Here is a 27,575-nt window from a genome sequence, read left to right as displayed (position 1 = left end):
TTCCTATCTCTCTTCTTGGCCCCATTTCTGGATTAGAGTTATAAATAGCACAGTTGGAAAATGTCCTCCCCCCCTTTGCCTTTGTCTCAGCCTGGGGGGAAGGGAGAGGCAGAGGGGCAAGTCCCTGTGCACATCCCTGGGAAGCCCCACCCCGATCCTGCCCGGGCCAGCGCAGGACCCTGTCCCCTCCAATCCCTTCCCCTTTGGAGGGTAGGAAATGTACGGTTCTGGGAAGGATCTGGAAGCCAGAGACATCTTTCCCATCCCTCTCCCTCTTGGGGCCAATCTCTCACATTTTTGGCCTTCCTTGACAGTCCATGCTTTCCCCCCAGCTTAATTTCCTCTTCCTATATCACCCTCAGTCTTTTCCTTGTTTTCTCCCTTCATTCCGTCCTTGTTGATCAAACTCTTACCCTTCTTTCTCAATCTCTTTTCTCTTTCAGTTTTCTTTCTACCTGCCTCCTTTGTTCCCCTCCCCAGGCCTGATGAGTTTTTCTTTCTTCTCGCCTCTCTTTTCCTCTGCTTCTCTGAACGCTGACGATGTGTGTGTCTAGCAGAGCCGTCGCCACAGCCGGACTCTGAGAGGTGGGATGGGATGGGGTGGGAAATGGTTTGATTCAAACAGCAGGAGAGGTGCTCTGTGTGTCCATGAGGAGAAGGTAGCATTAAGGGACCACTCCGGACTCATCTGCATCTTTCTCTCTGCATTTCTCTCTTCCCAGACTGCCCTTGAGCCTCATCCACTTCCCACCTCTTACCCGTCCCGCCCCCCGCCGCTCCTCTTTTTCGGCGCCTTTCTATCCGTAATTCTCACTCCCTCCCCGTTCCCAGACGCCGCCTCCACCGCTCGCGGGCTAGGGCAGGAGTCGGGGGAAAGGGAGAGCGCTGGCGGGGGCGGCGCCCGAGGTGGGGTGGGGCTGGGAGGGTTCCCACCCGGAGCCACCCTCCTGGGCATCCCTCTGCGACTCCGGCGGCCTCCACCTGCAGCGGGGCCGAGGGGCGGGGCGAGGGCGGGGCCGGGGCGGCACCCGTGGGAGCGGAGGCGGGAGCCGGAGTGGACCAGAGGTTGCAGCCGCTGCAGTTGTCCTGGCTGGTGCTGGGGCGGCGGAGCGGCGGGAGAGGGGTGGCGAGGCGGAAGACTGGGAGACCCCCTGAAGGACCAGCGAGACTCGGAGACCAGAGACTCGCCTCGGGAGACCTGGGACTCGGGGCGCGAGCGGATTTCCTTGCGCTCTCCCGGAGCGCGCGCGGGGGTCGCCCCATGGCAGGGACTCCGGGCCGCGATCCATGGGGGGCCCCTGGCATTTGTTACCTTCTTGGCTCCCTGCTTGCCGGACTGCTCTTCCCAGGGGCTGTCGCCTTCAATCTGGACGTGATGGGCGCCCTGCGCAAGGAGGGCGAGCCAGGGAGCCTCTTTGGCTTCTCTGTGGCTCTGCATCGGCAGTTGCAGCCCGGACCCCAAAGCTGGTGAGTCACCACACCCGCGCAGAATCCCCGTGCCCGAGCCACAGATGCCCCCCCGGCCCGCCCCATCTCTCAATCTTCCAACCCCATCAAGACTCAGGCTGTCTACAGATAACCCACACCCCAGCCTGGAGCCTTGCCTGTCTTGGGTCTGACTGAGACCCAGCATCTTGCTTTGGGGATAAGTTGGAGAACAAGGTCCTTGTCTTGGCTGGGAGCTGTCTCCTTTCACCTTTCACCCCAACTTGCATTCTTGCTCCAGTCCCAGGGCTTGTGGCTCCCCTCCTTCCGGGGGCTGAACTCCCTCAGGGAGGGAGATTGAGCATTTGGCCTCTGCTTAGGTCAGGAGGAGAGGGAAAGGACAGAGATGCTGAAGGTGCCGTGAAGGGATGAAGGGTAGACTCCAGAAATAACTTCCTGCCAGGCCATTGCCATGGGATGGAAAGAGAGCATCAGGACACTGGGCTGCCGCTTCTGTGGCTCAGGACCACAGGAAGGCTGGGAGAGGACCTGGGAGGGTCTGGCAGTCTGAACTATGTGGTTTGGTGATAGAGGGTGGCAGAAAACAGAGCCTCCAAAGTTGTAGCAGCAGCAGCAGCAGCAGTGAGAGAGATCCAGGAAGGATGCTGGCCAGGCTGTTCCCCTTCCTCCTCCTCAGGAAATTTCCAGCTCCAGGAATCTCAGCAGTGGGGAGAGGCAGGGAGAGTGAGGGGCAGAGGAAAATTCTGGTTATTTTCTAATCAGTTCAGGACCTGTAGGAGAAAGACACACTTATGGGGCCTGTGACTGTCATGCTTCCTGTACTATTGGCCCCAGCTCCTTATACGATTTTAAAAAGAGAGGCAGGAAGGGGAAGAAAGCGGCCCACCCCTTCCTGCCTGGGGACTTTTCTCTCCTAGGCCAGTGCCTAAGCCACACTAAGTGTCCATTACTGGGATCAGTGCTGTCCACTGGGACTATCTTCTCCCCACTGCTATTGGCCTGGGGGCAGAGCGTAGGGACAAGAGCTCATTTCTCTCCCCTGCTCAGGGAGGAGGGGCTAGCTCTGATTCTTCTTCTTCCATTATCCCTGTCATCAGGGAGCGGGGTCAAGCAGTCCCCCAAACTTTGGGAGCAATGGAAATCTCTTCTTCAGCCTTCTATCTGCTTCCTCCCTCATCTCTGTCTCCCTCCCTCCCCCTTCCCCCCATGTGCTAGAGTTCTAGGACTGGAGGCCTTTTTAGGACATGCTGAGCTCTCTGAGCTATTTCCAGGCAAATTCTAGGTTATTTTTAATAGCTTGGTCTCTTGTCATTTCCCCCTCGTCTCTGATGGTGGCCCCTGAGCCAAACTGGGGGCCTTCCCGGAGGGGCCTGACCCCCTCACCCTGCTCTTGCCCCAGCAGGGGGCGCTCTGCTGTCTGGTGGCCTGTGAGAGGCCAGATACCTCGCTAAGTCCTTGGCTTTGGGGTTGCAGGTCACCTTCCCCAGCACTCGCTGATCGAAAGACATCACCAATTTTGATGTCTTTCAATCTGGCCCCGGATGAGACTTTGAAGTGTAACCTTCTTTGCTCTGTGGTTTCAGCCTCATTTATTTCCATCAACTGTAATACCATCAACTGTACTACCATATAGAGTTGTTGTGAGCATTGAAAGAGTTGTTAACACACGTAAAATGCTGAGAATAGTGTGAGGCCCACAGTGGGTGCTATAAAAGTGTTGGTACCTTTTTTCTTGTATGGTGATCCACAGAGCTGGAGCGTAGCTTTAGTGCCTTACAGCGAGCCTGGATCCAAAGGCTTGGCTGGAGCACCCCCCCGGGCTGAGCCAACCTTTCAGGCCAAGCACCCTCCCCAGAGGGCCATCCAGATTGAGAGAGTCAGAGTGGGCCGGACTTGGGTTGGGGCCTGGAGTGAATGGGGAATTGAGAAGTGCAGAGGTACTGGGCTACTCCTTCACCCCCACTTAGCCAGGCTCCCAGGGAGTCCTTTGCTCCTAGCTGCCTTTCTCTCTGCAGTGGCTGCATCTGTGGCTACTGTTCTGTCCAGAGGCCTGGGGTGGCTGGGGACCATGGGATGAAGCCAGGAGGGAGTGTGTGGCTGGGGCAGAGGTGGAGGGACTGGAGAGGCTGTGTGTGGGAACTCTTGTTCCAGGTGGGATGGTCTGGTCTGTTCTCCACCAAGGGTGGGGCTGGGCATAGCTATGCACTCAGCTTCTTTCCTCCATATGCACCCCTCCCCTCCTTTCTACTCCCTACTCATGACCTCCAGGGGAGATGTGAGCATTAAACACGACTGTTAGCTTCTCCCGGTGCTTAGTTATGCGCTGACCAGCTGAGACACTGCGTGTCTCTGTGAGCCTACATAATGTGTGGGTCCAGCAAACACATATGGACACCTCCTAGGGGGCAAATGCAAAGATGAATGAGGCAGCCCCAGTCCTCCAAGGGCTCCCCATCTCTGTGTTTGGAGGTGGGAGCACCATGGACTTGTCTGAAGGTTGGCCATGCCACCTAGCTTCTTTTTCTGCTTGGGTACCCTCCTCTCCTCATCCCTGTCTTCCTTTTCGGAAGGTGGCCAGTCATTGGGTGGAAAAGGCATGGATATTGGAATTAGGCATATGTGGGTTTGAATTCCAGCATCCAACTAATGTCTCTGAGTGAGTTTCCTCATCTGAAAGAGAAGCAAAGAATCCTCACATAGGATTGTTGTGTAGGTTAAATGAGATAATGCAGGTAACATGCCTAGCCTGGTGCCCGGCACCTAGTAGGGAGTCATAAACATTAGTTCCTCATATCCCTGGCATCTAGCCTAGGGCCTGACCCATGGTAGGTGCTGAATACATATTGCTTCCTTGTGTCACCAGTGCCTGACACAGGGCTTGGCACATGATAGGTTCTCGATAAATAGTTGTTAACTATGCCCGGTGTATGCTCTCTTCCCTGACACTCCCCATCCCCCTCTCTTGTGACATTGGCTCTGACACGGGGTGACAGCTGCTAAGAGACGAGGAGGAGTTGTGGGAAGGGAGAATGGCTCTGTGCCCCATCAGAACTGGCACAGTGCCCCACAGATGCCTGTCTGCAGTATTGCCCCACACAGTTTTGGGCCTTGCGCCCCAGCGAGGGCGATGGAGGAAAAGAGTGGGGGAGAGAGGCCTCGAGGTTTGTCTTGCTGACGCTTTTGAGTCTCCTTCTGCGAAGAGAAGATCCTTGTAGCCAGCTGGGTGCCAATCACCTCACCTCTCTCTCTCCTTCACTCCTGGCCTGGGGGTCCTCCCCAGGGGACCCAGGCAACCTCCATTCCCAGCACAGTCCTCCCCTGGGGAAGAACTTGGCTGTGATCATGGAAAATTGTCCTGCCAAGAAAGTTGTAGCTGGGAAAGCGTCTGAGGGGGAGGTAGGAGAGCAGGCTGGGCCGGGGTGGGGCGGGGGGAGGAATGGAGAAAATCATGGACAGGGGGAGCAGAAGGAAGGATGGGGTAGGGGATTCAGGATGTATGGGGAGAACGGGGCTAGGATTGGAGACAGAAAGAGAAACTTGCCCCTACCTCCATGCCAGCCGGCGTGACTGATAGAATCCTGGGCTGGCACGGTTGCTGGGCGGTGGGTCTTTGACAGATCCCCGAGGAGAGGGTGAGGGAGGCGGACCCATATCTAGTCTCTTGCTTGGCCCCCCAAGGCTGGTCCCTGGTCCACCTCATGGTGCTGTTACTTTTGCTCCCAGCATTTTTGGCATTTCTTGGAAGGTTTCAACTGAACTGTGGTTGGGGAGGAGGGCAGAGCTTGGGGATGGGGCCAGGGAGTGGGGGGTAGGAAGGGCTGGTCAGGAACAGGTGCTGGGAACAGGCGGTTCTTTCAAACCAGCAGTGCTGGCCAGGCTGCTTGGGTGGCGTGTGTGTGTGTGTGTGTGTGTGTGTGTGTGTGTGTATCTACTATGTATGTGGTTCTTCATCCAGATGGTATGTGCATGTGTAATGTGATGATTGCACGGCCAAGTGTGTTAATTTGCCCGTATCAGGACATGGGAGAACCGGCTTTTGGCCCTTTGCCTTAGTCCTTCAACACTCTGCCTGGTACCGAGGAGCTGGGCCTGGGCAGCTCTGGGGAGGTGGCCACCAACTCCTGCCGCTGCCCCACCGTGCAGGCTGCTGGTGGGCGCTCCCCAAGCCCTGGCCCTGCCTGGGCAGCAGGCGAATCGCACTGGAGGCCTCTTCGCTTGCCCCCTGAGCCTGGAAGAGACTGACTGCTACAGAGTGGACATCGACCGGGGAGGTGAGGGCCCTGTGGGGGTGGGGTGGGGGGCACAGGAGGAGGGGAAGGGAGGATTTGGCTTCCTCTTTCCTCCCCTAATTCCCAGTGTCCCGCCTCCAGCTGACGTGCAGAAGGAGAGTAAGGAGAACCAGTGGTTGGGAGTCAGTGTTCGGAGCCAGGGACCTGGGGGCAAGATTGTTGTGAGTACCATATCTTTTTTTTGTTGACTTTTAATATTTACTATTTTTATTGAAAAAGGTCATGAAAATTAATTTTTAAAAAGAAGGAAAAGCAGTTTGACTCTGTAACGGTAATATAACTGCAATGAGTACCACTTCTTGTGACTTATGCAAGGGTGGTGTGTGTGCGTGTGTGTGTGTGTGTGTATGGTGTGTGCATATGCACAGATGTGCTTACAGAACTCAGGTTGGCAATATGGTATGATGGTCCGCTTCTGAGGACCTCAGAGAGATACAAAAAGGTGTAAGACATGGTCCCTGTCCTTATAAATTAAAAAATATCTAACCATTCATCCATCCACTGATTTGTCAAACTTACTGAGAACCTTTTATACATCAGGCATTGTGCTAGTTACTGAGAGAGGATGTGTAAACTCAGGGAAAAGCCTGGTTCTCAGCTAGCCTCCTGCATAGTTTCAGAGATTCTCATTCTCTCTCTCTCTGTTATCACTAACATGCACAAACAATAAGTCCCTATGGGGCAGAATATGGTTAATGCTAAGTGAGTGGTATGGTCCCCAGTCTATACAAGTTCAAGGGAGGAGTGGAGAGCAAAGACTCCTGCAGGTGGGGTGATTGGAGCCAGGATTTCCAGAATAAGCAACACTTGGAGAGTAGAGTAGGGAAGGGAGTTCTTTGCAGACAAGGTGGCAGTGCTTAGAAAGGTTCAGAGGCAGTACCAAGCTGGGCATGTTGGGGGTGGTCCCATCTGGCGGGATCGAGGAGACACGAGTTCTGGGTGCTGGCTTAGTTGTGCTGTGGGTGCAGAATGTACAACAGGGTTTCTTCCTGCCAGGGTGAAGAAGTGGGTGCAGAGAGGATAGGGCAGGGGATTATATATATACCTGCCTTACACTGGGCTGGGGGGCGGTGCCCAAGTGATGCTGGCAGATGTGTCTGTGTGTGTGTGCGTGCCTGTACGCACCTGCGTGCGTGCACCTGTGTGCAAGTGAACCAGTGTCTGCCAAATGTCTGCACACGGGCAGTGTGGCTCAAGCAGGGTCCTGGCCCTCACAGTGGAATGACCCCCTCTCCTTTTCTCCCACAGACCTGTGCGCACCGATACGAGGCGCGGCAGCGTGTGGACCAGATACTGGAGACGAGGGACGTGATTGGTCGCTGCTTTGTGCTAAGCCAGGATCTGGCCGTCCGCGATGAGCTGGATGGTGGGGAGTGGAAGTTCTGTGAGGGACGCCCCCAGGGCCACGAACAATTTGGGTTCTGCCAGCAGGGCACGGCTGCTGCCTTCTCCCCCGACAGCCACTACCTCCTCTTTGGGGCCCCAGGAACCTATAACTGGAAGGGTGAGTGACTCCCTGGGGAGGGGAGAAGGGAACAAACATGTCCAGTACCTCAGAGAGAGGGTTGGGGGCAGCATGTGGCCAAGCACGCCCACATGTTCACTGCCGTGGAGCCCTGGGGCCCTGCCACGCTTCTCACCACAGCCATGCCAGCACGCACACGAACGGGGCCATCGCCTCTCCTCCGCATGGCCGAGAGTTCCGCAACATGCTGGCATGAGCTCCCACATGCCCAGCCGGGGCCCGCATGCTCCAACACACCAGCCCACACCTCATCACTCCCATTCCCATCTCCGCACGCTGCCGCTGGCCGGGCTGACACTCGGTGAGTGTGATGCCAAGTCTGGGGGACCCCAGGCAGCTTGGGCCGGGAGGGGGTGGAGATAGGGCTGGAAAGGAGAGGAGGGGCTTCCCTGGGTGCCTGTCTAACTAGCGCCTGGCCTGTGGGTGCTCCGTGCTCCGTGCCCTGGGCACTAACAGGTCTGTCCTTGCAGGCACGGCCAGGGTGGAGCTCTGTGTGCAGGGCTCAGCGGACCTGGCACATCTGGACGACGGGCCCTACGAGGCGGGGGGTGAGAAGGAGCAGGACCCCCGCCTCATCCCCGTCCCTGCCAACAGCTACTTTGGTAGGGACCCCTCCCCGGCCCAGAGCCGCTCTAACCCTCTGCTTCTCTCTCTTGTCCTCTCTCTCCATGCTCCCATCCTTCCGTCTCTGTCTCTGTCCCTCACTCTGTCTCTGATTCTTATCTCTCTTGTCTGTTTGTCTCTCTCGTATTCTTTCTCCACTTCTTCCTCTTCCTGTCTGCCTCTGTCTCCCCACTCTGTGGCCCCTCCTCTGGATGTCCCTCCCCTGGTGTCTCCCCTGCCCCGCCCCCCGCAGGGTTGCTCTTTGTGACCAACATTGATAGCTCAGACCCTGACCAGCTGGTGTATAAAACCTTGGACCCTGCTGACCGGCTCCCAGGACCAGCCGGAGACTTGGCCCTGAATAGCTACTTAGGTTTGTAAGCGCCCCTCCACGTCCTCCTGGGCCCTGGGGGCTTAGCCTGGCCTCCCCACCTCTCCTGCCCTGCCCCCCAACACGTACCCAGAGAAACACCCACTGAGCCCAGGTTACAGACAAGAGCTGAGCGCAGTAACAAGGCCCAAGGAGAAGAGGCCCCAGGGGTGAAGCCTCGGGGCTGTGAACGGGGGTCTCCACGGAGGAAGATCCAGATGGGCTGAGGCTGTACTAGGAAGGAAGGAGGCTAGGCCTCTGGGGGACTTTCTCTGAGGGATGGATGGTGGGCATGTGCGGAGAAAGGTCCAACTGTGTTGGTAAGTCCCTCTCCTTTATCATCCACGTCCTTCTGCAGAAGAGGAGGAAACGAGGCCTGGGAGAAGCTTGCGTGAATCAAACTCTTCCCCATCTCCCCCCGTTTCTTCCTCTCCCGTCCGTGTGAAGTCTTCCTCTTCCTGCCAGGATGGTGGGCGTAGGGGGCAAAGAAGGTGCATTGGATGGGATGGGGGCCTCCTGGGTGTGCAGAGAGGAGAGCAGTTCCACGGAATCATATGGGGGCGCCCTGGCCCAGCTCCTGCCAGTGCCTCAGCCCCCAGCCCCGCGGCCTGGCCTTCTCAGCCATTGCCTTTCTCCTTCCTCCCCAGTCCCTGAGGCCGACCTCACCGCACTTCTCGTGCCAGACCTTAGTCTCTGGGTGGGGAGGGCTTCCGGGCCTCTGGAGGGGAAGAGGAGTGGTCCAGCTGTGGTGGTGATACTTCAGAGGGCACCTCTACCTTTTAGGGAGGGGCAGGGTGGGAGGAGCTGTGACCTACCCTGGCTGGGAGTCTGGTGGGGAGAGCTCACTGGTGAGTCGCCCCCATCCAGGTTTCTCCATCGACTCGGGGAAGAGTCTGGTGCGAGCAGAGGAGCTGAGCTTTGTGGCAGGGGCCCCCCGTGCCAACCACAAGGGTGCCGTGGTCATTCTGCGCAAAGACAGCGCCAGTCGCCTGGTGCCTGAAGTTATGCTGTCCGGGGAGCGCCTGACCTCTGGCTTTGGCTACTCGCTGGCGGTGGCTGATCTTAACAATGACGGGTGAGAGTGGGCTGAGGTGGGTGGAGCCTGGGGGAGGCTGGGTCTAGGAGGGGTAAGGCGCCTCTGGCCTCTCCTCCTGACTCCACTGGCTGTCTCTCTCTCTCCATAGCTGGACAGATCTGGTAGTGGGTGCCCCCTACTTCTTTGAGCGCCAAGAAGAACTGGGGGGTGCCGTGTATGTGTACATGAACCAGGGGGGTCACTGGGCTGGGGTCTCCCCTCTCCGGCTCTGCGGCTCTCCTGACTCCATGTTTGGGATCAGTCTGGCTGTCCTGGGGGACCTCAACCAAGATGGCTTCCCAGGTGTGACTGGGGACAGGGAAGGCTGGGGAAGGGGGGGAGGGAAGGGGGAGGGGCAGGGGTGCAGAAGCGCCTCTGAGGTCAAGGGGAAGGTCTTCTGAGGGCTCAGGGAGAGGAGCAACCTGGGCTCCTGTCTGAGCTTTACCATTTACCAGCTTTGTGACCTTGGGCAAGTACCCTTTCTGTGCTAGTGATACCTGCGGAGAGTAGCTGAAAGGATTAAAAATGACATGTGTAAGGTGCCCAGGACTTAGTAGCCTCTCAATAAAATAGAAAACACAGGGTATGGAACTGAGTGACTGAGGGAAAGTAGGGGCCTGGACCTCATGCCTCCCACCCTCAGCCCCCAGGTCTGATTGCCTTTCTCCCACTCCTGCAGACCTTGCTGTAGGGGCTCCCTTCGACGGGGATGGGAAAGTCTTTATCTACCACGGGAGCAGCCTGGGGCTTGTCGTCAAACCTTCCCAGGTGAGGGGAGTGGTGGGGATGAGGGAATGGGTGTCTGGGGGACCCAGGGGGCACAGCAGCAGAGGGCGGGGGAGGCAGAGGCTGGGGTGTGATGGGTGGGGAGGCTGATGGTCTGGTCCCCCAGGTGCTGGAAGGCGAGGCTGTGGGCATAAAGAGCTTTGGCTACTCTCTGTCGGGCGGCCTGGATGTGGATGGGAACCGCTACCCGGACCTGCTGGTGGGCTCCCTGGCTGACACTGCCGTGCTCTTCAGGTGAGCCGTCCTCCTCTGCTGGCCTCCCCCTCCAAGGCCCAGCCGCTCTGCAGTGCCAGATCTGCCGCCTCCCCTCTTTCCCAGCCTCATGTTCTCATGTTTCCTGTGCCCTGGACTCCCCCTTCCCCAGGGCCAGGCCCGTCCTCCACGTCTCCCACGAGGTCTCTATTCTTCCAAGAAGCATCGACCTAGAACAGCCCAACTGCGCCAGTGGCCACTCGGTCTGGTGAGGCGGGGTCCGAGGGGAGGGTGGAGGGGAGCCTCCAGGGTCCAGTTCTCCACTGTCTACCCAGTTTGGGGCTGGGGCAGGAGTGGGCAGGGTTGGGGTGTGGCCGGGGCCTGTCAGCCTTGTCTTCGTCCCCGCAGCATGGACCTCAGGGTCTGTTTCAGCTACATTGCATCGCCCAGCAGCTACAGCCCCGCTGTGGGTGAGTGAGGCCCCTCCACGCTCACCCCGTTGGGTGTCAGGGTGGGTCACTCCGGGGTGCAGAGAAGGGCCCATTGGAGCTGCTCTGCAGCTCACCGGCCCCTCCTCTCCCACCTGCCACAGCCCTGGATTACACGTTAGATGGGGACACGGACCGGAGGCTCCGGGGTCAGGTGCCCCGTGTGACCTTCCTGAGCCGTGGCCCAGATGACCCCAAGCACCAGGCCTCAGGCACCGTGTGGCTGAAACACCAGCATGACCGAGTCTGTGGAGACACTATGCTTCAGCTTCAGGTGGACGCTGACCCCTTGGCCTCTGAGGGTCATTGTCATCGCATCTTCTCTTTTCCTGGCTTCCCCTGGCTTCCTCTCATCTTCTTCCCAAACACACTCACACCTCAGTCTAAGATCTCGACTTTTGGGAAGGCTCCCTTTCGGGCCTCTCTTTTACCTGCCGTTTTCTTGCATCTCCTGTCAAGTTCTGTACGCCCTGGAGATGGCCACGGCAGGTTCCATCTTCTCGTCTGGTCCCCGAAGCCCTAAATCCTGGCTGTCCTCCCTTCTCCACCCCAGTTGCTCTCCCCCGGCTAGCCCAGTTCTCCACCTCTCTCCTTCGTGTCCCTGAGCCTCTTTCCAGGATCTGTCCTAGGTCTGGCTGGGGCTTTGGGCAGGGCTGGGGTCTGGGAGTTGTTCTTGTATTCATGTCTGTCTTTTCCCTTCCCCAGGAGAATGTCAAAGACAAGCTTCGGGCCATCGTGGTGACTCTGTCCTATAGTCTCCAGACCCCTCGGCTCCGGCGACAGGCTCCTGGCCAGGGGCTGCCCCCCGTGGCCCCCATCCTCAATGCCCACCAGCCCAGCACCCAGCGGACAGAGGTGAACATGCGTTCTGGTTTAGCCCAGGAAAAGAAGCTGGGAGGGACAGGGATCGTGAATCCCTCGCCAGTGACATTCATAGCTTGCAAAATTCTTTCATGCTACCCCAGTTGTTCCTCATATCTCTAGGTGCTGTAACAGGTGGGCCACAGATGTAAAATGGCCCAAATTATCATGCGTTCCTAGTCAGAGGGGACAGGCAGTCATTCAGGGGCCCAGGGTGCTGGGGGTCTGCCATGTTCAAATGTGGCCTCCAAGGTCCTTAGGTCACCTCTATCCCATCAGTTGGAGGGGGGCGGGGACTTCCTTGTATGGGTCTTACGGCCAGTTCGGAAGTGATGCTCTTTACTTCTCTTCACGTTCTAAGTCTGGGACTTAGTTACATGCAAGAAAGGCCAAGGAAATGCGGCCTCACTGTGGACTAGCCTGCTGCTGTCTACCACGGCACTGTAATACTCCCACAGCTGAGGACACAGCTCAGAGCGGTTAGGTGACCAGCTGGGTGTCACACAGCTAGGAAGCAGCAGATCTGCGGGTTGAACTCAGGTTGTTTATTCCCGTGCTCCTCTACCCCGCCATACGCCTTGGCGATACATGCACCCCCTGGGAATGACCCCCTCCTCAAATCTCTCCCCAGATCCACTTTCTGAAGCAAGGCTGTGGTGAAGACAAGGTGTGTCAGAGCAACCTGCAGCTGGTCCACGCCCGGTTCTGCGCCCGTATCAGCGACACGGAGTTTCAGCCTCTGCCCATGTGAGGGGGAGCGAGGGAGCAGGTGGGGTGGGAAGGCAAGAGATCAAGGGACGGAAGGAAGTCCCCTTGCGGGGGCCAGCAGGAGCGGGGGCTGAGCCTGCAGGGAGAGGGTGGAAGGTGGAAGGTGGGGAGGACCTGCTGAGAGCTCAGAAGTTTGCAGGACGAGGGCACTGAGGGGCCCACAGGGGTCCTGTGGCAGAGAGTGACAAGCCTTCACCATATAAAAAATTATACCGTCACATACATCCCACTGTTAGGTCTTCACAACCCCATGAAGCAGGAAATATTACTAGTCCCACTTTAGAGATGGAGAACGGAGGCCTAGAGAGGTTAAGTTACTTGCCCAAGGTCAGTAAGTGCTGGATCCGGGGCCAGAAACGAAGGTCCCCTGACTCCCAGTCTTGACTCTCTTGAGTCTGAGGCTTGGAGCCGTGTGTGCGGAGATTCGGGAGAGCCAGGGTGGGAGGAGAGGTTCAGGGAGTGGGGGCAGGCAGCATGCACTGGCGGGGGGAGGGGGAAGGGAGAGGCGGGGGCAGGTGTTCCGGCCTTAGAGTGGGGTCTGGCCCCCCAGGGATGCGGATGGGACGACAGCCCTGTTTGCACTGAGTGGGCAGCCAGTCATCGGCCTGGAGCTGAAGGTCACCAATCTGCCTTCGGACCCAGCCCAGCCCCAGGCTGATGGGGATGACGCCCATGAAGCCCAGCTCCTGGTCACCCTCCCTGCCTCTCTGCACTATTCAGGAGTCCGGGCCCTGGACCCTGCGGTGAGGGCCCGGGGCAGGGCAGGGGTGGGGTCTTGGGGGCTCCAGTAACCCAAGCTGATCTCTCCTTCTCTCCCCACTCCAGGAGAAGCCGCTATGCCTGTCCGATGAGAACGCCTCCCATGTTGAGTGTGAGCTGGGGAACCCCATGAAGAGAGGTGCCCAGGTCGGCATATCTGCCCTTATCCCTATCCGAGTGGCTCTCTCACCCCTGACCCCTCCTCAAGCCCCTCGCCCTCCTGGACTCTAATCTTGCTCCACCCTTTGCCTAGGTCACCTTCTACCTCATCCTTAGCACCTCAGGGATCACCATTGAGACCACAGAGCTGGAGGTGGAGCTGCTGTTGGCCACGTAAGGCTGGCGGGGCAGGGTGGGTGAGGGTGGGGGCAGTGGCTTGAAGTCCACCTAGAAAGGGCTCTGCTGTCCTCACCTGATCCCTTGGGGCGGTGCCTGTGCCCGCCACCCACGCCTGCCCCTGCCACACTCCAGGATCAGCGAGCAGGAACTGCAGCCGGTCTCTGCCCGAGCCCGTGTCTTCATCGAGCTGCCACTGTCCATCACGGGGTAAGCCCTGTCCAGGGGGGCACCTCCGCCAGAGCGGTGGGCATTGTTACCCCCAAACCCAGGCCTGGGCTCTGCCTTACCTGGCCTGACCCTCCTGACCCTCCATCAGGCCCCAGGCCTCCTCAGCCCCTGTTTTGACCCCTCCTCACCAGGGTGGCCATTCCCCAGCAGCTCTTCTTCTCTGGCGTGGTGCGGGGCGAGAGCGCCATGCAGTCTGAGCGGGATGTGGGCAGCAAGGTCAAGTATGAGGTTACGGTAAGTGGCCTGGTGAGGTCCCTCCCTTCTTGGCACAGAGGAGAAGCTGAGACATGTCCCCAGGGCTGTGGCTTTTCTCCCATCTGGCGCCTGGTTCGAGGTCTCCCCCAGTTCCTGGGCCTTGGCTGTGTGCAGGTGTTTGTGTTGAGGGCTCAGTTGACCATTTCCTGCTCATTCCTGACTGGACATCTCACCTGCTGGTCTGGGGAGGCCATGAGGGCCCAGGGGCCTCCGCTGGTGGATGGGGACATGGGGGAGGGCTGATGTCTCTCCCTAGAACCCTGCCCTTGCTTGGCTGGGGCCTCCCCGCATTTCCCGGTGACATCTCCGGGTTTTCCTGGGTTTGGGGTGGGCAGAGAATGGTGCCTGTATCTAGGGTCCTGAGACTTTGTTGAAGCTATGCTTCCTGAGGCTTCCCTGCAGCCCCGTCCCCTCCATCTCTGGGGATTCAGAACCTGTCCTTTGCACTCTCTTGTGCCCACAGGTCTCCAACCAAGGCCAGTCACTCAACACCCTAGGCTCGGCCTTCCTCAACATCATGTGGCCCCACGAGATTGCCAACGGGAAGTGGCTGCTGTACCCCATGCGGGTGGAGCTGGAGGGCGGGCAGAGGCCGGGGAAGAGGGGACTCTGTTCCCCCAGGCCCAACATCCTCCACCTGGTGAGGCTTAGGCGAGGTGGGTGGGGCTGCAGAAGCAGGGTGGGGAGTGGTCAGACTTTGGGAAGGATGCCATGGGGCTGGGGGTCTGCGGCCGGTGGGGGGGCCAGGAGGAGGGTGCTGGGGAGGAGGTGCCACCTCTCCTTGCTGCGTTTGGAGGGACCCTCACTGGGCCCCCTCCGCACCTCAGGATGTGGACAGCAGGGACAGGAGGCGGCGGGAGCTGGGGCAGCCGGAGCCGCAGGAGCCTCACGAGCGGCCGGAGCCCAGCACGTCCTGGTGGCCAGTGTCCTCTGCTGAGAAGAAGAAAAACGTCACCCTGGTGAGGGCGGGGCAAACGTGGCCCAGGCAGGATGGGGTGGGGCACGTGGTATGACAGAGGATGGCGGGGAGAGGGGAGGGCAGGGAGTTTCAGGGTGCTGGGTAGCCTGTCAATAGCTGTGATGGTCACAGACACCGGGGGCAAGGTGACAGGGCACTTCACATCACCAGCGCCGCTCCCCCATGCCCACCAGGTGTTCACTCCAGAGCAGGGCACTTACCATAGCCCGTTACCCACGCGGTTGATTCTCCCTGCGCTTGTATGAAAGGTCACATTTTATAGGGGGTGGTTTTAGCCATCTCTGAGATCCGTTTGTTATTCTTTTGAATTCTTTTAGGCCAGAAAGTCAATTTGCATAAGGAAACCTGCTTGATTTTCACAATGTCAAAAAACACTTGAAGGTTTTAAAAGTTCTAATAATTAAATCGATAGTATATTTATGTGATTCATTAAGCCTATCCTCTTCGAGCCCTTTTGCCTCCCTGTTTCCTCGTTTCACACGGCTTTGTTCCTGGCGGGGCTCACTGAGTAGATCAGCGCAGACTCTGTGTACTCGTCCCTTTTAAGATGGCGCTGGCAGTGAGAGTGGGGGGGGGCACAGATCGGGGGGTGCTTGGCCTGGTGGCAGAAGGTGAATCCCAGGTGCGGAAAGGATGGGCAATAGAGGCAAAAAGAGGCAAAGAGACCTTGGCAGGGGGAGGGCAGCAGTTGGGCCAGCTCTGGTGGCATCTCTGGGAGGAAGTTCCGCTACCACAGCCCATCCTTCCTGGGGGCCCTCAGCTTCCCTGCCCCCCTGAGAGCATGGTGGAAAGCAAATGAAGTCACCTCAGGGGTGGTATGAGCTTGTGTAACTGCTGTTTCCCTGTTACATGGATAGTCCTGCTTTCTCCAGGTGAATGATTTCTTCTGAAAGGCCACCCTTTTTGCTAAGAACTTTGAAATGGATTCTTTTACTTAAAATGACTTTTAGACAGATCGACCAAGGATTCTTGAATTGCTCGAAAGTGGCCATTCTTCCGTATAGGCAGCGTGATGAATAGAACGTTAATTTTTAGGCAAATGGGCCATTAGGTGGCATTGGGCCAAATGGATTTAGGTCAGGCTTGGAAGGAGAAGGGCCTAAGTCCCCTGTCCCCCCAGCAGCTCCGGGCATCCTCCTGCTCATTCAGTGAGTTTGGGCTTCGCGGAGGAGCGTAGCTTTGCCCCCTCTGGACCTGGGTTCAAGTATCTGTGCCACCTCTTTCCAGCTTTGCTAGCTGTGTGACCTGAGGCAGGTCATCTGGCCTCTTTGAACTTTAATTTTCCTAGTTTGAAAAATGGGGATGATAATAATATTCACCTTGCAGGACAGTTGTGAATTTAAATGAGATAAGTACCTTGCAGAGAGATGCTCAATATATGGGACTGTCATTAGGTAACATAAGCATCTACTGGGGAAGATACTCTGCCTGCTGCTGTCAAGAGACCTCCTCCCTGCTCCCCATGCATTTCAAAGCCAAATAGCCCAGATTTGGGGTAGGCTGCTATTTTGGACCACAGGGTTAGTTTGGGAAGACTTCTTGGAGGAGGGGAGTTTGAAGCCAGGTAAGGAAAATGGGAGAGATATTGAATGAAGAGCCAGGGGAAAATGGGGGCTCATGGAGGGATGGAGGGAAGGCTCTGGGCAGACAGTGTCTGTGTGACCACGTCTGTGAGGGTGCTGGGCCCTGGGCAGCTCAGTGGGCTGGGGCCAAGCAGCTCAGAGCCCTGCCTGTCCTGGTCCACAGGACTGCACCCGGGGCACGGCCAGCTGCGTGGTGTTCAGCTGCCCCCTCTACAGCTTTGACCGTGCAGCTGTGCTGCATGTCTGGGGCCGCCTCTGGAACAGCACCTTCCTGGAGGTGAGAGTCAGGCTGGGGCGCTGGGCTGGGCATCCTCTTCCCCAACCCCCGCCCTGGGGTTCACTTCTTCTTTCTCCTTCCTATCCAAATGCAGCACACTCTCAACCCAAGACAGGCAGAAACACCCTCTGTGTTGGGCACCATTCCGTTTACAACTTCAGGAGCTCGGGGGAGGTGGGGGCGTGGGGGCATTTAGGAGGACGGTCTCCTTCCCTGCTCCCTTAGGAGTACTCGGCTGTGAAGTCCCTGGAAGTGATTGTTCAAGCCAACATCACCGTGAAGTCCTCCATCAAGAACTTGCTGCTCAGAGATGCCTCCACAGTGGTGAGCTGCTGGGCTGGGGGCATGAAGCAGGGGAAGCTCTTCTGTCCTGTTGCTCCAGCCCTTGTTCCCTTAACCCCTTGCTCCCCAGATCCCAGTGATGGTATACCTGGACCCCGTGGCTGTGGTGGCAGAAGGAGTCCCCTGGTGGGCCATCCTTCTGGCTGTACTGGCTGGGCTGCTGGTGCTGGCGCTGCTGGTGCTGCTCATGTGGAAGGTGAGGCTTGGGGAGGGTGATGCCGCTGGGAGCAGGGCTCCCCTGTCAGGCAGGTGGCCTTTCATGGTGTGGTTCTCTCACCCAGTCTCCCATTTATTCAGCAAATCTGCATTGAGCACTTACCCTGCGTGTACCAGGGTCTCTATCGGGCCCTGGATGTTTCAGAGATAAGTCAGATGTAGATCCTGTTCTCAGGGGTTTTATAGTCTAGTTGGGGAGGGGAGTAGTCCAGGACGAGGCAGTGGACTGAGTCAAGAAAGTGCAGTGGGAGCTCAGGCGAGGGAAAGCTTGAGAGCAGGTGGCCCTGGAGCTGTGCCTTAGAAGGTGGGGTGGTAGGATCTGGATGTGGGGAGAGGGATGGGTGGGTGTGGGCCTTTCAGGACTATGAGGGGCAAAGCCATGGAGGCAGGGAAGTGTGGTCTGAATTAACTAGAGCATGGTGGGTAAGGCTGGGAAGGAAACTGTGGCCAAGAAAGCCAAGCAGTGTGGAGAACTGCCTGCAGGGAACTGTTGCCAGGACTGAACTCGGAACCTCCACATACCAGGCTCTACCTGGAGCCATTCTCATACACACAGAGTGTAGCCAGAATCACGTGTGCGTCTGGGGCTCCACATTAAAAGCCCGTTCATGCGCATGTCAGTACAGAGAATCACGTCCATCACCAGCGGTCATCCCCTGAACCACATGCCACATCTGGGCCATGTGGAGCCATGCATGCCCTTGGGGCCCTATGGAGAACTGCCCCCCTCCCCAGGACCAAGCACACCCTCTGGCAAATGTGAGTCATCAGTGGACCAGGCCTCTGGGCGTCCAGACTCTCGGGAACCTTGCCATTCTTAGGGGAGATTGATGCCTCCGAGAAACTGGCTCCAGAATCTCTGCTTCCTGCTCCCATGGAAGGGGGACAAGGCAGAGGTAGAGGCGCCCATCCTTCCTCAGTCTTCCCATCCTCCACCTCTTCTGCTCCCTTCCTCCCTTACGTCCCAGTGTGGCTTCTTCCATCGGGACAGCCAGAGCTCATCTTTCCCCACCAACTACCACCGGGCCCGTCTGGCCGTGCAGCCCTCAGCTGCGGAAGCTGGGGGGTCCAGGGACCGTGGGGTAATTGTTGTGTGTGAGCATGTGTGTGCGCGCGTGTGTGTGCGTGTGTGGGTATGTATGTGAGTGTAGGTCGAGCTCCCAGCATTCAGGGGACCAGGAATGTGCAGGGTGTAGAAAGGAGATTGCATGAGGGTGGTGTGAGTTCCAGGAACTGAGGGGAGGTGGTTGTCAGGGTGAGGCCCTAAGGGTGCGTGTGCACAGCCTGGGGCACGCACAAGGGTTGGGTGGGCTCCTGGGGTTGTGAGCATGTGGGGAGTGCAGGGAGGTGCCGTGCATGTCTTTTCTGTGGGCATGAGTGTGCAGAGACACATGTGCAAGGAGGTGCCATGCAGTCCAGCATGTAGGAGTCCTGGGAAGTCCTGAGTGTGAGTGTGCAAGGGGCACATTTCTGTCTTGGTAGGTAAGGGCCAGCATGTTCATGACTTAGGGAGGGGCCAGGCTACTGTATTCATAGAGGAGAGGGCCCGCCTAAGGGCGACGCTGCTCGGCACGTAGGGGTTGTGCGTATGAGGCTTGGGAGGAATCATTCTGGAGTTTGCGGGGCTCTAGGAAGCCATGTTTTCCCTCTGCTCTTGTTTGTGTTCTAGGGGATGCTACTGGGTCTCTTAAAAATCTTGGGGGTGTGGAAACCTTTGGGGTCAGCAGTCCTGATGTTCTACCTTCAACCCCCTCTTTCAGGCACCAAGGGAGATGTCCTTGGTCCTGCACCTCAGGCCCCTCCTGGTCTTTCTCTTGCTGTCAGTGAGAACCTGGGGACCCAGCACTGATGGTCGCACCTGTGAGGGCTGCTTCCTGCACGAGCTGCTGCCCAGCCAGCCCCTTTCTGCTGCTGTTGGTTCTTTCTGTCCCAGGCATGGTGGAGGCAGGAGGCTGGGCTGTGCTGGGCATCTGCTCCAGGGACCTCAGCCCCAGAGCCTGCTCATGTCTGGCCTGCTGTTCTTCCAGATGGGATTCTTCAAGCGAGCGCGGTACCCCGAAGCCACTGTGCCCCAGTACCACGCGGTGAAGATCCCACGGGAAGACCGGCAACAGTTCAAGGAAGAGAAGACGGGCACCATCCTGAGGAACAACTGGGGCGGCCCCCGGGGCGGGGGGCCCGATGCACACCCCATCCTGGCTGCGGATGGGCATCCGGAGCCAGGCTCCGATGGGCAACCTGTGCCAGGCACTGCCTAGCCTCCTCCTTCCCAGCCTGGCCAATGGGTCCCCTGCACCCCTTCCCCAGAGATGGCTCCTAGGGATGAAGGGGGCAGGCTGGGTTGCTGGTGTCCCATCAGGATGTGGCAGGATCTGTTTCCTCAGGGGCACAGACCTCTCTCCCCGTGAGGACCACACCCACCCACCCCCAAACCTCCCCTTAGGATGCTGTGAGATGAGAGGGGGTAAATCAGGGATGGGTCGTGGGGGAGGGTGAGGAGGGCAGTGGTGTCCTGATGCAAAAGTGGGGAGAAGGGACCCTAATCCTTCCCTCTCCCATTCACCCTGTATAATGGGACCCCGAGGACCTATCTCCCTGAAAGTGCCTTAAGCCCAGAGGGTGGGGAGGAGGTTATGTCGCTGACTCAGGGGCTCTTCCCTCCCTGGCTTCCCCTCTCCTCTGACCTTAGTTTGCTGCATCCATCCGTGGGTTTTGTCTATTTATTAAAAACGATGCGAGGACGAAGCCTCTGGCTTCTTTGCTGAGTGCTGCAGGGTCTCCAGAGAGGACTGGTTCTCTCTGCATCCCCGCAGCCCAGGACAAAGGTGGTGGTTGGAGGGAGCCCAGGGCGCCTGGCAGGGATACTGGTGACTTTTGTGACCAGGTCCTGGGGGCACGTGGGTGTGGTCTCAAAAGTGGGGGGAACACGGGGAAGGGACGGGGAGCTGTCCTAGGGGTAGTGGGCAAAAACTGGGAGACCCAGTTGAGGAATTTGCAGTTAGGGATATGACAGGGTATAACTGTTTCCTCCCCGTAGTCAGGATGGGAATAGAGCTTTTTCACTGCACAAGGAAGGGTTGAAGTTAGAGAAGGAGAGGGGCTCCCCGCGGAGAGGTGGGAGAAGGAGGGGCTTATTTCACCGCCTTTCCCATGATATGGGGCCCAACAGGTAACCACTTGATGGGAGGGGGTTGTCGTTCCATTTGGAGTTCAGAGAACTGGGCATTCTCCAGATCTTTCCAGGTCTCTCTGGTGAGGCAGCAGCCATCCCCAATGTGTTTCCAGGTGGGCTCTAAAACTTGCTGCCACAGGAAGGCCCAGCTTCCACGTGGCTCAGCCACGTGCTCCCAGAAAAAAAACATTCCTCCCTGGGAGAGAAGAGAGAGCGTCACTTACCTGCTCCATTCTGCAACCTTCCTCTACTCTCAACTCCATCCCGCTGACCAAGCCTGGTCAAAACCTCTTGGTGGAGTGGGAGGTGCTGGCCTGCGAGTTTAGGGAGATCGTCCGGCTCTGTGACCTTCTCCGCATCCCCCGGCTCTTACCCCCCAACTCAAAGTGAGTGTGAAGAGCCTCCTGTGACCTAGGGGCCATGACCGGTGAGATATTTTTAAACAATGACCCGAAGGCCAGTGTAGCCGAGGGCAGACAGATGGGGAGGTGGGGAACCAGGAGCAGAGATCTCATTGGATACAGAGATGCTCGCGCTGAGCCCTCTCCCGAGACCAAGACGCCTGCATCCCGGACATCTCAGCCAGCATCCCACGGAAGGGTGCACTGGGCTCCTGAGTAAGCTGGGGTTCCTCCAGCTCTTTCCTCCTCACTGTACCCTCCCTAGGTGATCCCATGCACCCAAAACAACAACAACAAAACAACCAAAAGTTATAAGTAACTGTTAACGTTAATGAATTTAAACCTTCCAGAAAGCATGAATCTAAAAGGAAATGTCCAATAGGTGATACAAGCCAGATATTCTACGGCCTTTCCTGTTTTGGTCTCAAATTCCAATGTGCTTGGAATTTACCAGCTACAAGCTGATGACTTCCAAATCTAAATCTCCAGGCTACATCTTTTTCTGACCTCCAGATCTGGACTTAAAAGTGCCTCTGGGTTTTCTGCCTGGCTGTCTCCATGGCACCACAGACCTAACAAGTCCAAAACAGGTTTCTTCTATCTTGCAAATGGCACTTCTCTCTACCCTCCCTCACTCCCTCCACAAGTCGCTCACGCCAGAAACCTGGAAATCATCCTAAACTCCTTTCTGTCCACACCCAGTTCCAAACTTTATGGATTCCACTACCCCAATACCTCTACTTAGAACACTCTTTTGTTTCCGCCACTCCCTCCACCCCCTGCTTAACCCCTCAGATCTCAGTTTAAACACCACATCCCTAGGTGTCCTTCACCCCTCTTTCCCCCTTTGTTAGGTGGATCACCTGTGTGATTCCACAGCACCCTATCCTGCCCCATCCAGGCCCTGGTCATATCTCCTGTTCACCAGCAGGTGGGGGTGGGTGGGTGTCTAATGCACTAGTGCCTGAGATTCCCCATCCTGGGTGCCCTGGACACTGGGGTGTCTGATGCTACGTTTGTTGCCCCGTGCCCATACACTTCCCAATCTGCTCACCGGCCTGTACTCTCCGAACTTCCTGCAGGACCCTCTTTGGGCTCTGCACTGAGCACAGCACCAAGGTGCTGACCACCACGTCCATGGAGCCACTGGCCAGCTGTTTCATGTCCTCTCCGAAAGCCACCACAAACCGTTCATATTCAAGATGCCTATTCTTGGCCATACTCTTTGTCAGGAACTTCTCAAAGTGAGGGTTCGGGTCCAGGCAGGTGATCCTGCAGCCACATGGGTAGAACTGGAAGTTGGCGCCAGTGCCACAGCCCAGCTCCAGCAGGGCCACCTTCCCCGAGGCTCCTGCCAGCCCCTTTATCTGGCTGAAGAGCTCCTGTTTCTTGCTGTCCATCTTGCGGTTGCAGTTGACTGTCAGCATGGCCATCAGGTAGGGGAAATAGGTCTTGCACAGGGGCTCCCAGAAACCCAGCAGAGCCATGAGGTGCAGAGGCAGGGTCAGGATTAGCACCAGCAGCTGCAGGAGTCGGACCAGGGTGTCCATGGTAGCCTGGCTCTGAGTGGAGCTTCCCTTGGGTGGCTGGCCTGTCTCTCTGCTCCGCCGCTGCAGACTCGAGTCTCCTTTCGCCCAGTGATAGGACTTTGTTCCCTGTCTCCTACTTGGCCGTTTCCTCTTTGCCGGGGAGGAGTTGATGTATGAAATCTCTCCAGAGGGCGCTGGTCCCAAAATCCCGTAGGCTCTTCAACCAATTTTATTACGTGGGGCGAAGAAACAGGTGGTGCCAGTGTGTCCTGAGTTCTGGGGCGCTGTGCCCAGTTGAAGAGGCTGGTGTGTGCTGATCATCTCAGAGGGACGCGGGAAGGGGGAGGGGAGCTACGTCTCAGATCACAGCCTCATGGGGGCCAAATGCCCCGGCAGAGCAGACTCCTGCGGCACGTCCCGGCCTCATTCCGGGCTCAGGTTCTGCTCAGTTTATGCAAGTTGGAAATTCTGGTTGGGTGCCCCTGGAACACCCCCAGGGCTTTGTAAACTGTAACATGCCTCTGCCCCAGATAGAAGCCAAACACAGAGAAGGATGTGTCAACCCCAGGGGGGCGGTCACAAAACTTCTCTGCTGGGCAGCAGCACACGGGCTGCCCTGGCTCCAGCGGCGCCGTGTGGGAGACACTTTCCTGAAATAGCTCATCCCTGCCTGACTCAGGAATTGTCCCAGACCTTATCCCTCAGCCCCGCGCTGGCCGGGGCACAGTGGGTTTGACCGGCAGGACAGAGGCAGTGGACTTGGACAGAGCACCCGCCCCAACCAGGGACTTTGTTTAAAGTCGTCCTCCCCCAGAGGCCACCAATGACCCTGGAAAATGCTCCTTGTGAGACTTGAGGCTATTGGACTTTCCCTCTTGTAGAGAGTCCATGCGTAGTGGCTGAAGGAAGTTTTGTTTAGAGAAAAGAAAATCAACATTCATTTTATTGTTGAGTGGTATTCCATTTTATGGAGTTACCATAAATTATTTATCCATCCAGCTGTTGACGGACATTTGGATTGTGTCCAGTTTTTGTCTATTACAAATAGAACTGCTATGAACGTTTATGTCCATGTCTTTGTGTGGATATATGCTTATATTTCCTGTGTGTAAATACCTGCATGTGGAATGGCTATTTGTTCATTTATTTAAAATGTGTAATTATTCTTTTGTTTTGGTGGTATCATTTAATTTTTTTTTCTTTTTTTTTTTTTTTGGTTGTAGTAAAATGCACATAACAAAACTTACCATCTTCACCATTTTAAGTGTACAGTTCAGTGGTATTAAATATATTAACACTGTTGTGGACCCATCACCGCCATCCACCCCCATAATTCTTTTTATCTTGTAGAATTGAAACTCTGTATCCATTAAACAGTAACTTTCCATTCTCTCCTCCCCCCACAAGAAGCCCCTGGCAACCACCATCATACTTTCTGTCTTTGTGATTCTATGTGACTGCTCTAAGTACCTCATGTAAGTGAAGTCATACGGTATTTATCTTCCTGTGACTAGCTTATTTCACTTAGCATAATGTCCTCAAGCTTATCCATGTTGTACCATATTGAAGAATTTCTTCCTTTTTAAGGCTGAATAATATTTTGTTATATGTATACACCACATTTGCTTATCCATTCATCTATCAATGGACACTTGGGTTTCTTCCATGTTTTAGCTACTGTCAATAATGCTGCTATGGGGGACTTCCCTGGTGGTCCAGTGGTTAAGACTCCGTGCTTTCAATGCTGGGGTCGCGGGTTTGATCCCTGGTCGGGGAACTAAGATCTCACATATGGTGCAGCCAAAAGACAAAAAAAACGGGTGTACAAATACCCCTTTGGGACCCTCCCTGCTTTCAATTCTTTTCAAGGGCATATACCCAGAAGTGGAATTGCTGATCGTATGATATTCTATCTTTGATTTTTTGAGGAACCACCATGCTGTTTTCCACAGCGGCTGTACCATCCATTTTATATTCCCACCAACAGTGTTCTGTTTACTCCACATCTTTGCCAACAATTGTTGCTGGCTTTTTTTTTTTTTTTTGATGGTAGCCGTCTTAATGGGTTTGAGGTACTATCTCATTGTAGTTTTGATTTGCATTTCCCTAGTGATTAGTGATGTTGAGCATCTTTTCATGTGCTTCTTGGCCATTCATCTATCTTCTCTGGAGAAATGTCTATTCAGGTCCTTTGCCTATTTTTGAATTGGGTTGTTTGTTTTTGTTGTTGTTGAGTTTTAGGAGTTTTCTCTTCTGGGTAATAATCTGGTATCATATATGATTTGCAAATGTTTTCCCCCATTCTGTGGGTTGCCTTTTTACTTTGGGGATAGTGTCTTTTGATGTACAAAATTTAAAAAATTTCACAAAGTCCAATTTGTCTATTTTTTCTTTGTTACCTGTGCCTTTGCTGTCTTATGAGGGTTTATTTTTGGATTCTATTCTATTGTACTGCTTTATACGTCTGTCTTTACTCCAATACCATACTGTTTTTTGTTTTTGGCCACATGGCATGCAGGATCTTAGTTCCCCGACCAGGGATTGAACCCATGGCCCTTGCAGTGGAAGTGCAGAGTCTTAACCACTGGACCACCAGGGAATTCCCTATCTAATACCGTACTGTTTTTTTTTTTTAATGTAGATTTATTTATTTGGTTGCACCAGGTCTTAGTTGTAGCAGGCGTGCTCCTTAGTTGTGGCTCATGGGCTCCTTAGTTGTGGATCACTGGCTCCTTAGTTGTGGCAAGCAAACTCTTAGTTGGGGCATGCGTGTGTAGGATCTAGTTCCCTGACCAGGGATCAAACCCAGGCCCCCTGCATTGGGAACATGGAGTCTTAACCACTGTGCCACCAGGGTAGTCCCTATACTGTTTAGATTACTGTAGCTTTGTAGTAGGTTTTGAAATCAGGAAGTGTGATTCTTCTACTTTTGTTCTTTTTTCTTTTTCAAGATTGTTTTTGCTATTTAGGGTCTCTTGAGATCCCATATGAATTTTAGGATGAATTTTTCAATTTCTGCAAAAAATATCTTTGGGATTTTGATAGAGATTGCACTGAATCTATAGATTGCTTTGGGTAGTATTGACTTTTTTTTTTTTTTTTTCCACACGGCTTGTGGGATCTTAGTTCCCCCACCAGGGATTGAACCTGGGTCCTCGGCGGTGAGAGCCTGGAGTCCTAACCACTGGACCACCAGGGAATTCCAGTACTGACATTTTAACAATATTAAGTTTTCCAATCCATGAATAGGGGATGTATTTCCATTTATTTATACCTTCTTTAGTTTAATTTGGCAATGTTTTGCAGTTTCATTGTACAAGTCTTTCACCTCCTTGGTTAAGTTAATTCTTAAGTATTTTATTCTTTTTGAAACTATTGTAAATGGAATTTTTTTCAGATTGTTCATTGTTCATGTATAAAAATGCAACTGACTTTTGTGTGTTGGCTTTATGTCTTTCCACTTTGTTGAATTTATTTATTAGTTTTAACAGCATTTTTTGTGTGTGTGTGTGGAATCTTTAGGGTTTTCTACATGTAAGATCACATCATCTGTAAACAGAGATAATTTTATTTCTTCCTTTCCAATGTGGATACTTTTTTTTTTTTAAGAATCAATTTTATTTATTTATTTATTTTTGGTTGCGTTGGGTCTTCGTTGCTGCGCACGGGCTTTCTGTAGTTGTGGCGAGTGGCGGCTACTCTTCGTTGCAGTGTGTGGGCTTCTCACTGCGGTGGCTTCTCTTGTTGTGGAGCACGGTCTCCAGGCACGCGGGCTTCAGTAGTTGGAGCACACAGGCTCAGTAGTTGTGGCTCACGGGCTCTAGAGGACAGGCTCAGTAGTTGTGGCACACGGGCTTAGTTGCTCCGTGGCATGTGGGATCTTCCCAGACCAGGGCTCGAACCCGTGTCCCCTGCATTGGCAGGCGGATTCTTAACCACTATGACACCAGGGAAGTCCCACCAATGTGGATACTCTTAAATTAATATTTCTTGCCTAATTGCTCTGGCTAGAACTTCTAGTGCTATGTTGAATAGAGGTGGTGAAAGCAGTCATCCTTTTTTTGTTCCTTATCTTCAAGGAGATTTCAGTCTTTTACTATTGAGTATGATGTTTGCTGTGGGCATTTTATTAGGATTGTATTAAATATATTTTAGAGAGAACTGACATATCTTTTTATCCAAGAGTATGCTATGTCTTCTCAATTATTCACATCTTCTTTTGTCCCCTCAGCAGTATTTCAAAGATATTGAACATTTCTATTGTCTAGTTATTTTACTTTTTTGGTTAATATAAGAGGGAGTCTGTTTTTCATTGTATCTTCTAGTTGGTTGCCATTTGCATATATATATCATCTTTTTTGATTTATGTTTGTTCATTTTCCACCTAGTCATCTTACTAAATTATCTCATTGTTTATAATAATTGTTTCTATTTAATTATTTGGACTTATTGGGTATAAAATGATCTGTGTAAATAATGATAATTTTACTTCTTTTTTCCATCCTTCCCAATTTTTATACCTTTTATTTCTTTCTCTTGCTTACTTGATTTCACTAATGCCTTCAGAACAATGTTAAATAGTAGTATGTACACTAAATTCCTTTCCTTGTTCTTGAAATTAATGGGAATACATCTAATGCTTTCCCACCGGTTATACCTATTTTCTCTCAGGCTTTCACCCACCCTTTTATACTATGCTCTAGTTTGCTGGGATGAAGAGTCTGCAGACTACAATTACCTGGCTCCCGTGCTTGTGGGTTCTGCCAATAGTAAGCATTCGAGGGAGGTCAGACTGTGGTAGGAAGAGGGCATCTTCCTGCTTTCAGCTGGACAGGATGGCTGTTGTGGGCAGAGGTCGTTGTGTAGCAGCAGTGGAGATGGGTGATTCAAGGCTCCATCAGCCTGAGCCAAAGGCTGTACTTTCCCTGGTGGTGCAGTGGTTAAGAATCCGCCTGCCAATGCAGGGTACACGGGTTCGAGCCCTGGTCTGGGAAGATCCTACATGCTGCAGAGCAACTAAGCCCGTGCACCACAACTACTGAGCCTGCACTCTAGAGCCCGTGAGCTACAACTACTGAGCCTGCGTGCCACA

At 54.8% G+C, this 27,575-nt stretch overlaps 2 protein-coding genes across 9 annotated transcripts; one reads left to right on the top strand and one right to left on the bottom strand.

Moving 5' to 3' along the window:
• The first annotated feature begins 1,073 nt into the window (after positions 1-1,073).
• Positions 1,074-20,123, top strand: ITGA7 (integrin subunit alpha 7). 6 transcript variants are annotated; one of them, XM_029205544.1, is made up of 26 exons: positions 1,090-1,467; positions 5,590-5,717; positions 5,817-5,896; positions 6,984-7,239; positions 7,731-7,862; positions 9,101-9,308; positions 9,418-9,483; positions 9,571-9,611; positions 9,988-10,076; positions 10,201-10,328; positions 10,459-10,554; positions 10,695-10,756; positions 10,879-11,048; positions 11,480-11,629; positions 12,267-12,382; positions 12,954-13,146; positions 13,229-13,309; positions 13,416-13,495; positions 13,634-13,708; positions 13,861-13,963; positions 14,448-14,624; positions 14,812-14,943; positions 16,710-16,823; positions 17,049-17,147; positions 17,236-17,361; positions 19,409-20,010. In XM_029205544.1, the coding sequence occupies exons 1-26, from the start codon at positions 1,262-1,264 to the stop codon at positions 19,637-19,639; spliced, it is 3,339 nt and encodes a 1,112-aa protein (XP_029061377.1). In that variant the 5' UTR covers positions 1,090-1,261; the 3' UTR covers positions 19,640-20,010. The 6 variants fall into 6 exon arrangements, 5 of the variants coding, with proteins under 5 accessions (XP_029061376.1, XP_029061375.1, XP_029061377.1 ...); XM_029205546.1 differs by adding an exon at positions 8,117-8,236 and having other exon boundaries at positions 9,418-9,611; XM_029205543.1 differs by lacking the exon at positions 7,731-7,862 and adding an exon at positions 8,117-8,236 and having other exon boundaries at positions 1,074-1,467; positions 9,418-9,611; positions 19,409-20,123.
• Positions 20,124-20,408: 285 nt separating this feature from the next.
• On the bottom strand, positions 20,409-22,909 carry METTL7B (methyltransferase like 7B). Of its 3 annotated transcripts, XM_029205547.1 has the most exons (3): positions 22,009-22,909; positions 20,927-20,964; positions 20,409-20,749 (listed from the first exon to the last, which is right to left on the bottom strand). In XM_029205547.1, exons 1-3 carry the CDS (start codon positions 22,502-22,504, stop codon positions 20,513-20,515), a joined length of 771 nt encoding a protein of 256 aa, XP_029061380.1. In that variant the 5' UTR covers positions 22,505-22,909; the 3' UTR covers positions 20,409-20,512. The 3 variants fall into 3 exon arrangements, with proteins under 3 accessions (XP_029061380.1, XP_029061382.1, XP_029061381.1); XM_029205549.1 differs by lacking the exon at positions 20,927-20,964; XM_029205548.1 differs by lacking the exon at positions 20,927-20,964 and having other exon boundaries at positions 20,580-20,867.
• Positions 22,910-27,575: the final 4,666 nt, after the last annotated feature.

Source organism: Monodon monoceros, unplaced genomic scaffold, assembly GCF_005190385.1.
Source record: "Monodon monoceros isolate NGI ecotype Baffin Bay Population unplaced genomic scaffold, NGI_Narwhal_1 Super_Scaffold_6, whole genome shotgun sequence".
Classification (NCBI taxonomy): Eukaryota; Metazoa; Chordata; class Mammalia; order Artiodactyla; family Monodontidae; genus Monodon; species Monodon monoceros.
This window is presented reverse-complemented; position numbering and strand designations above follow the sequence as displayed.

What these genes read in the sequence shown, in the direction of transcription:
- ITGA7 (XM_029205546.1), top strand. Translation starts at nt 1,262, where the DNA reads ATGGCAGGGACTCCGGGCCGCGATCCATGGGGGGCCCCTGGCATTTGT. An exon ending in ACACTATGCTTCAGCTTCAG is followed by an intron (nt 11,049 to 11,479) that starts GTGGACGCTGAC and finishes TCCCTTCCCCAG; the next exon opens with GAGAATGTCAAAGACAAGCT. An exon ending in GGAACAGCACCTTCCTGGAG is followed by an intron (nt 16,824 to 17,048) that starts GTGAGAGTCAGG and finishes CTGCTCCCTTAG; the next exon opens with GAGTACTCGGCTGTGAAGTC.
- METTL7B (XM_029205547.1), bottom strand. Translation starts at nt 22,504, where the DNA reads ATGGACACCCTGGTCCGACTCCTGCAGCTGCTGGTGCTAATCCTGACC. An exon ending in AGTTCGGAGAGTACAGGCCG is followed by an intron (nt 20,965 to 22,008) that starts GTGAGCAGATTG and finishes CATGGCCCCTAG; the next exon opens with GTCACAGGAGGCTCTTCACA. An exon ending in CACTCACTTTGAGTTGGGGG is followed by an intron (nt 20,750 to 20,926) that starts GTAAGAGCCGGG and finishes CTTCTCTCCCAG; the next exon opens with GGAGGAATGTTTTTTTTCTG.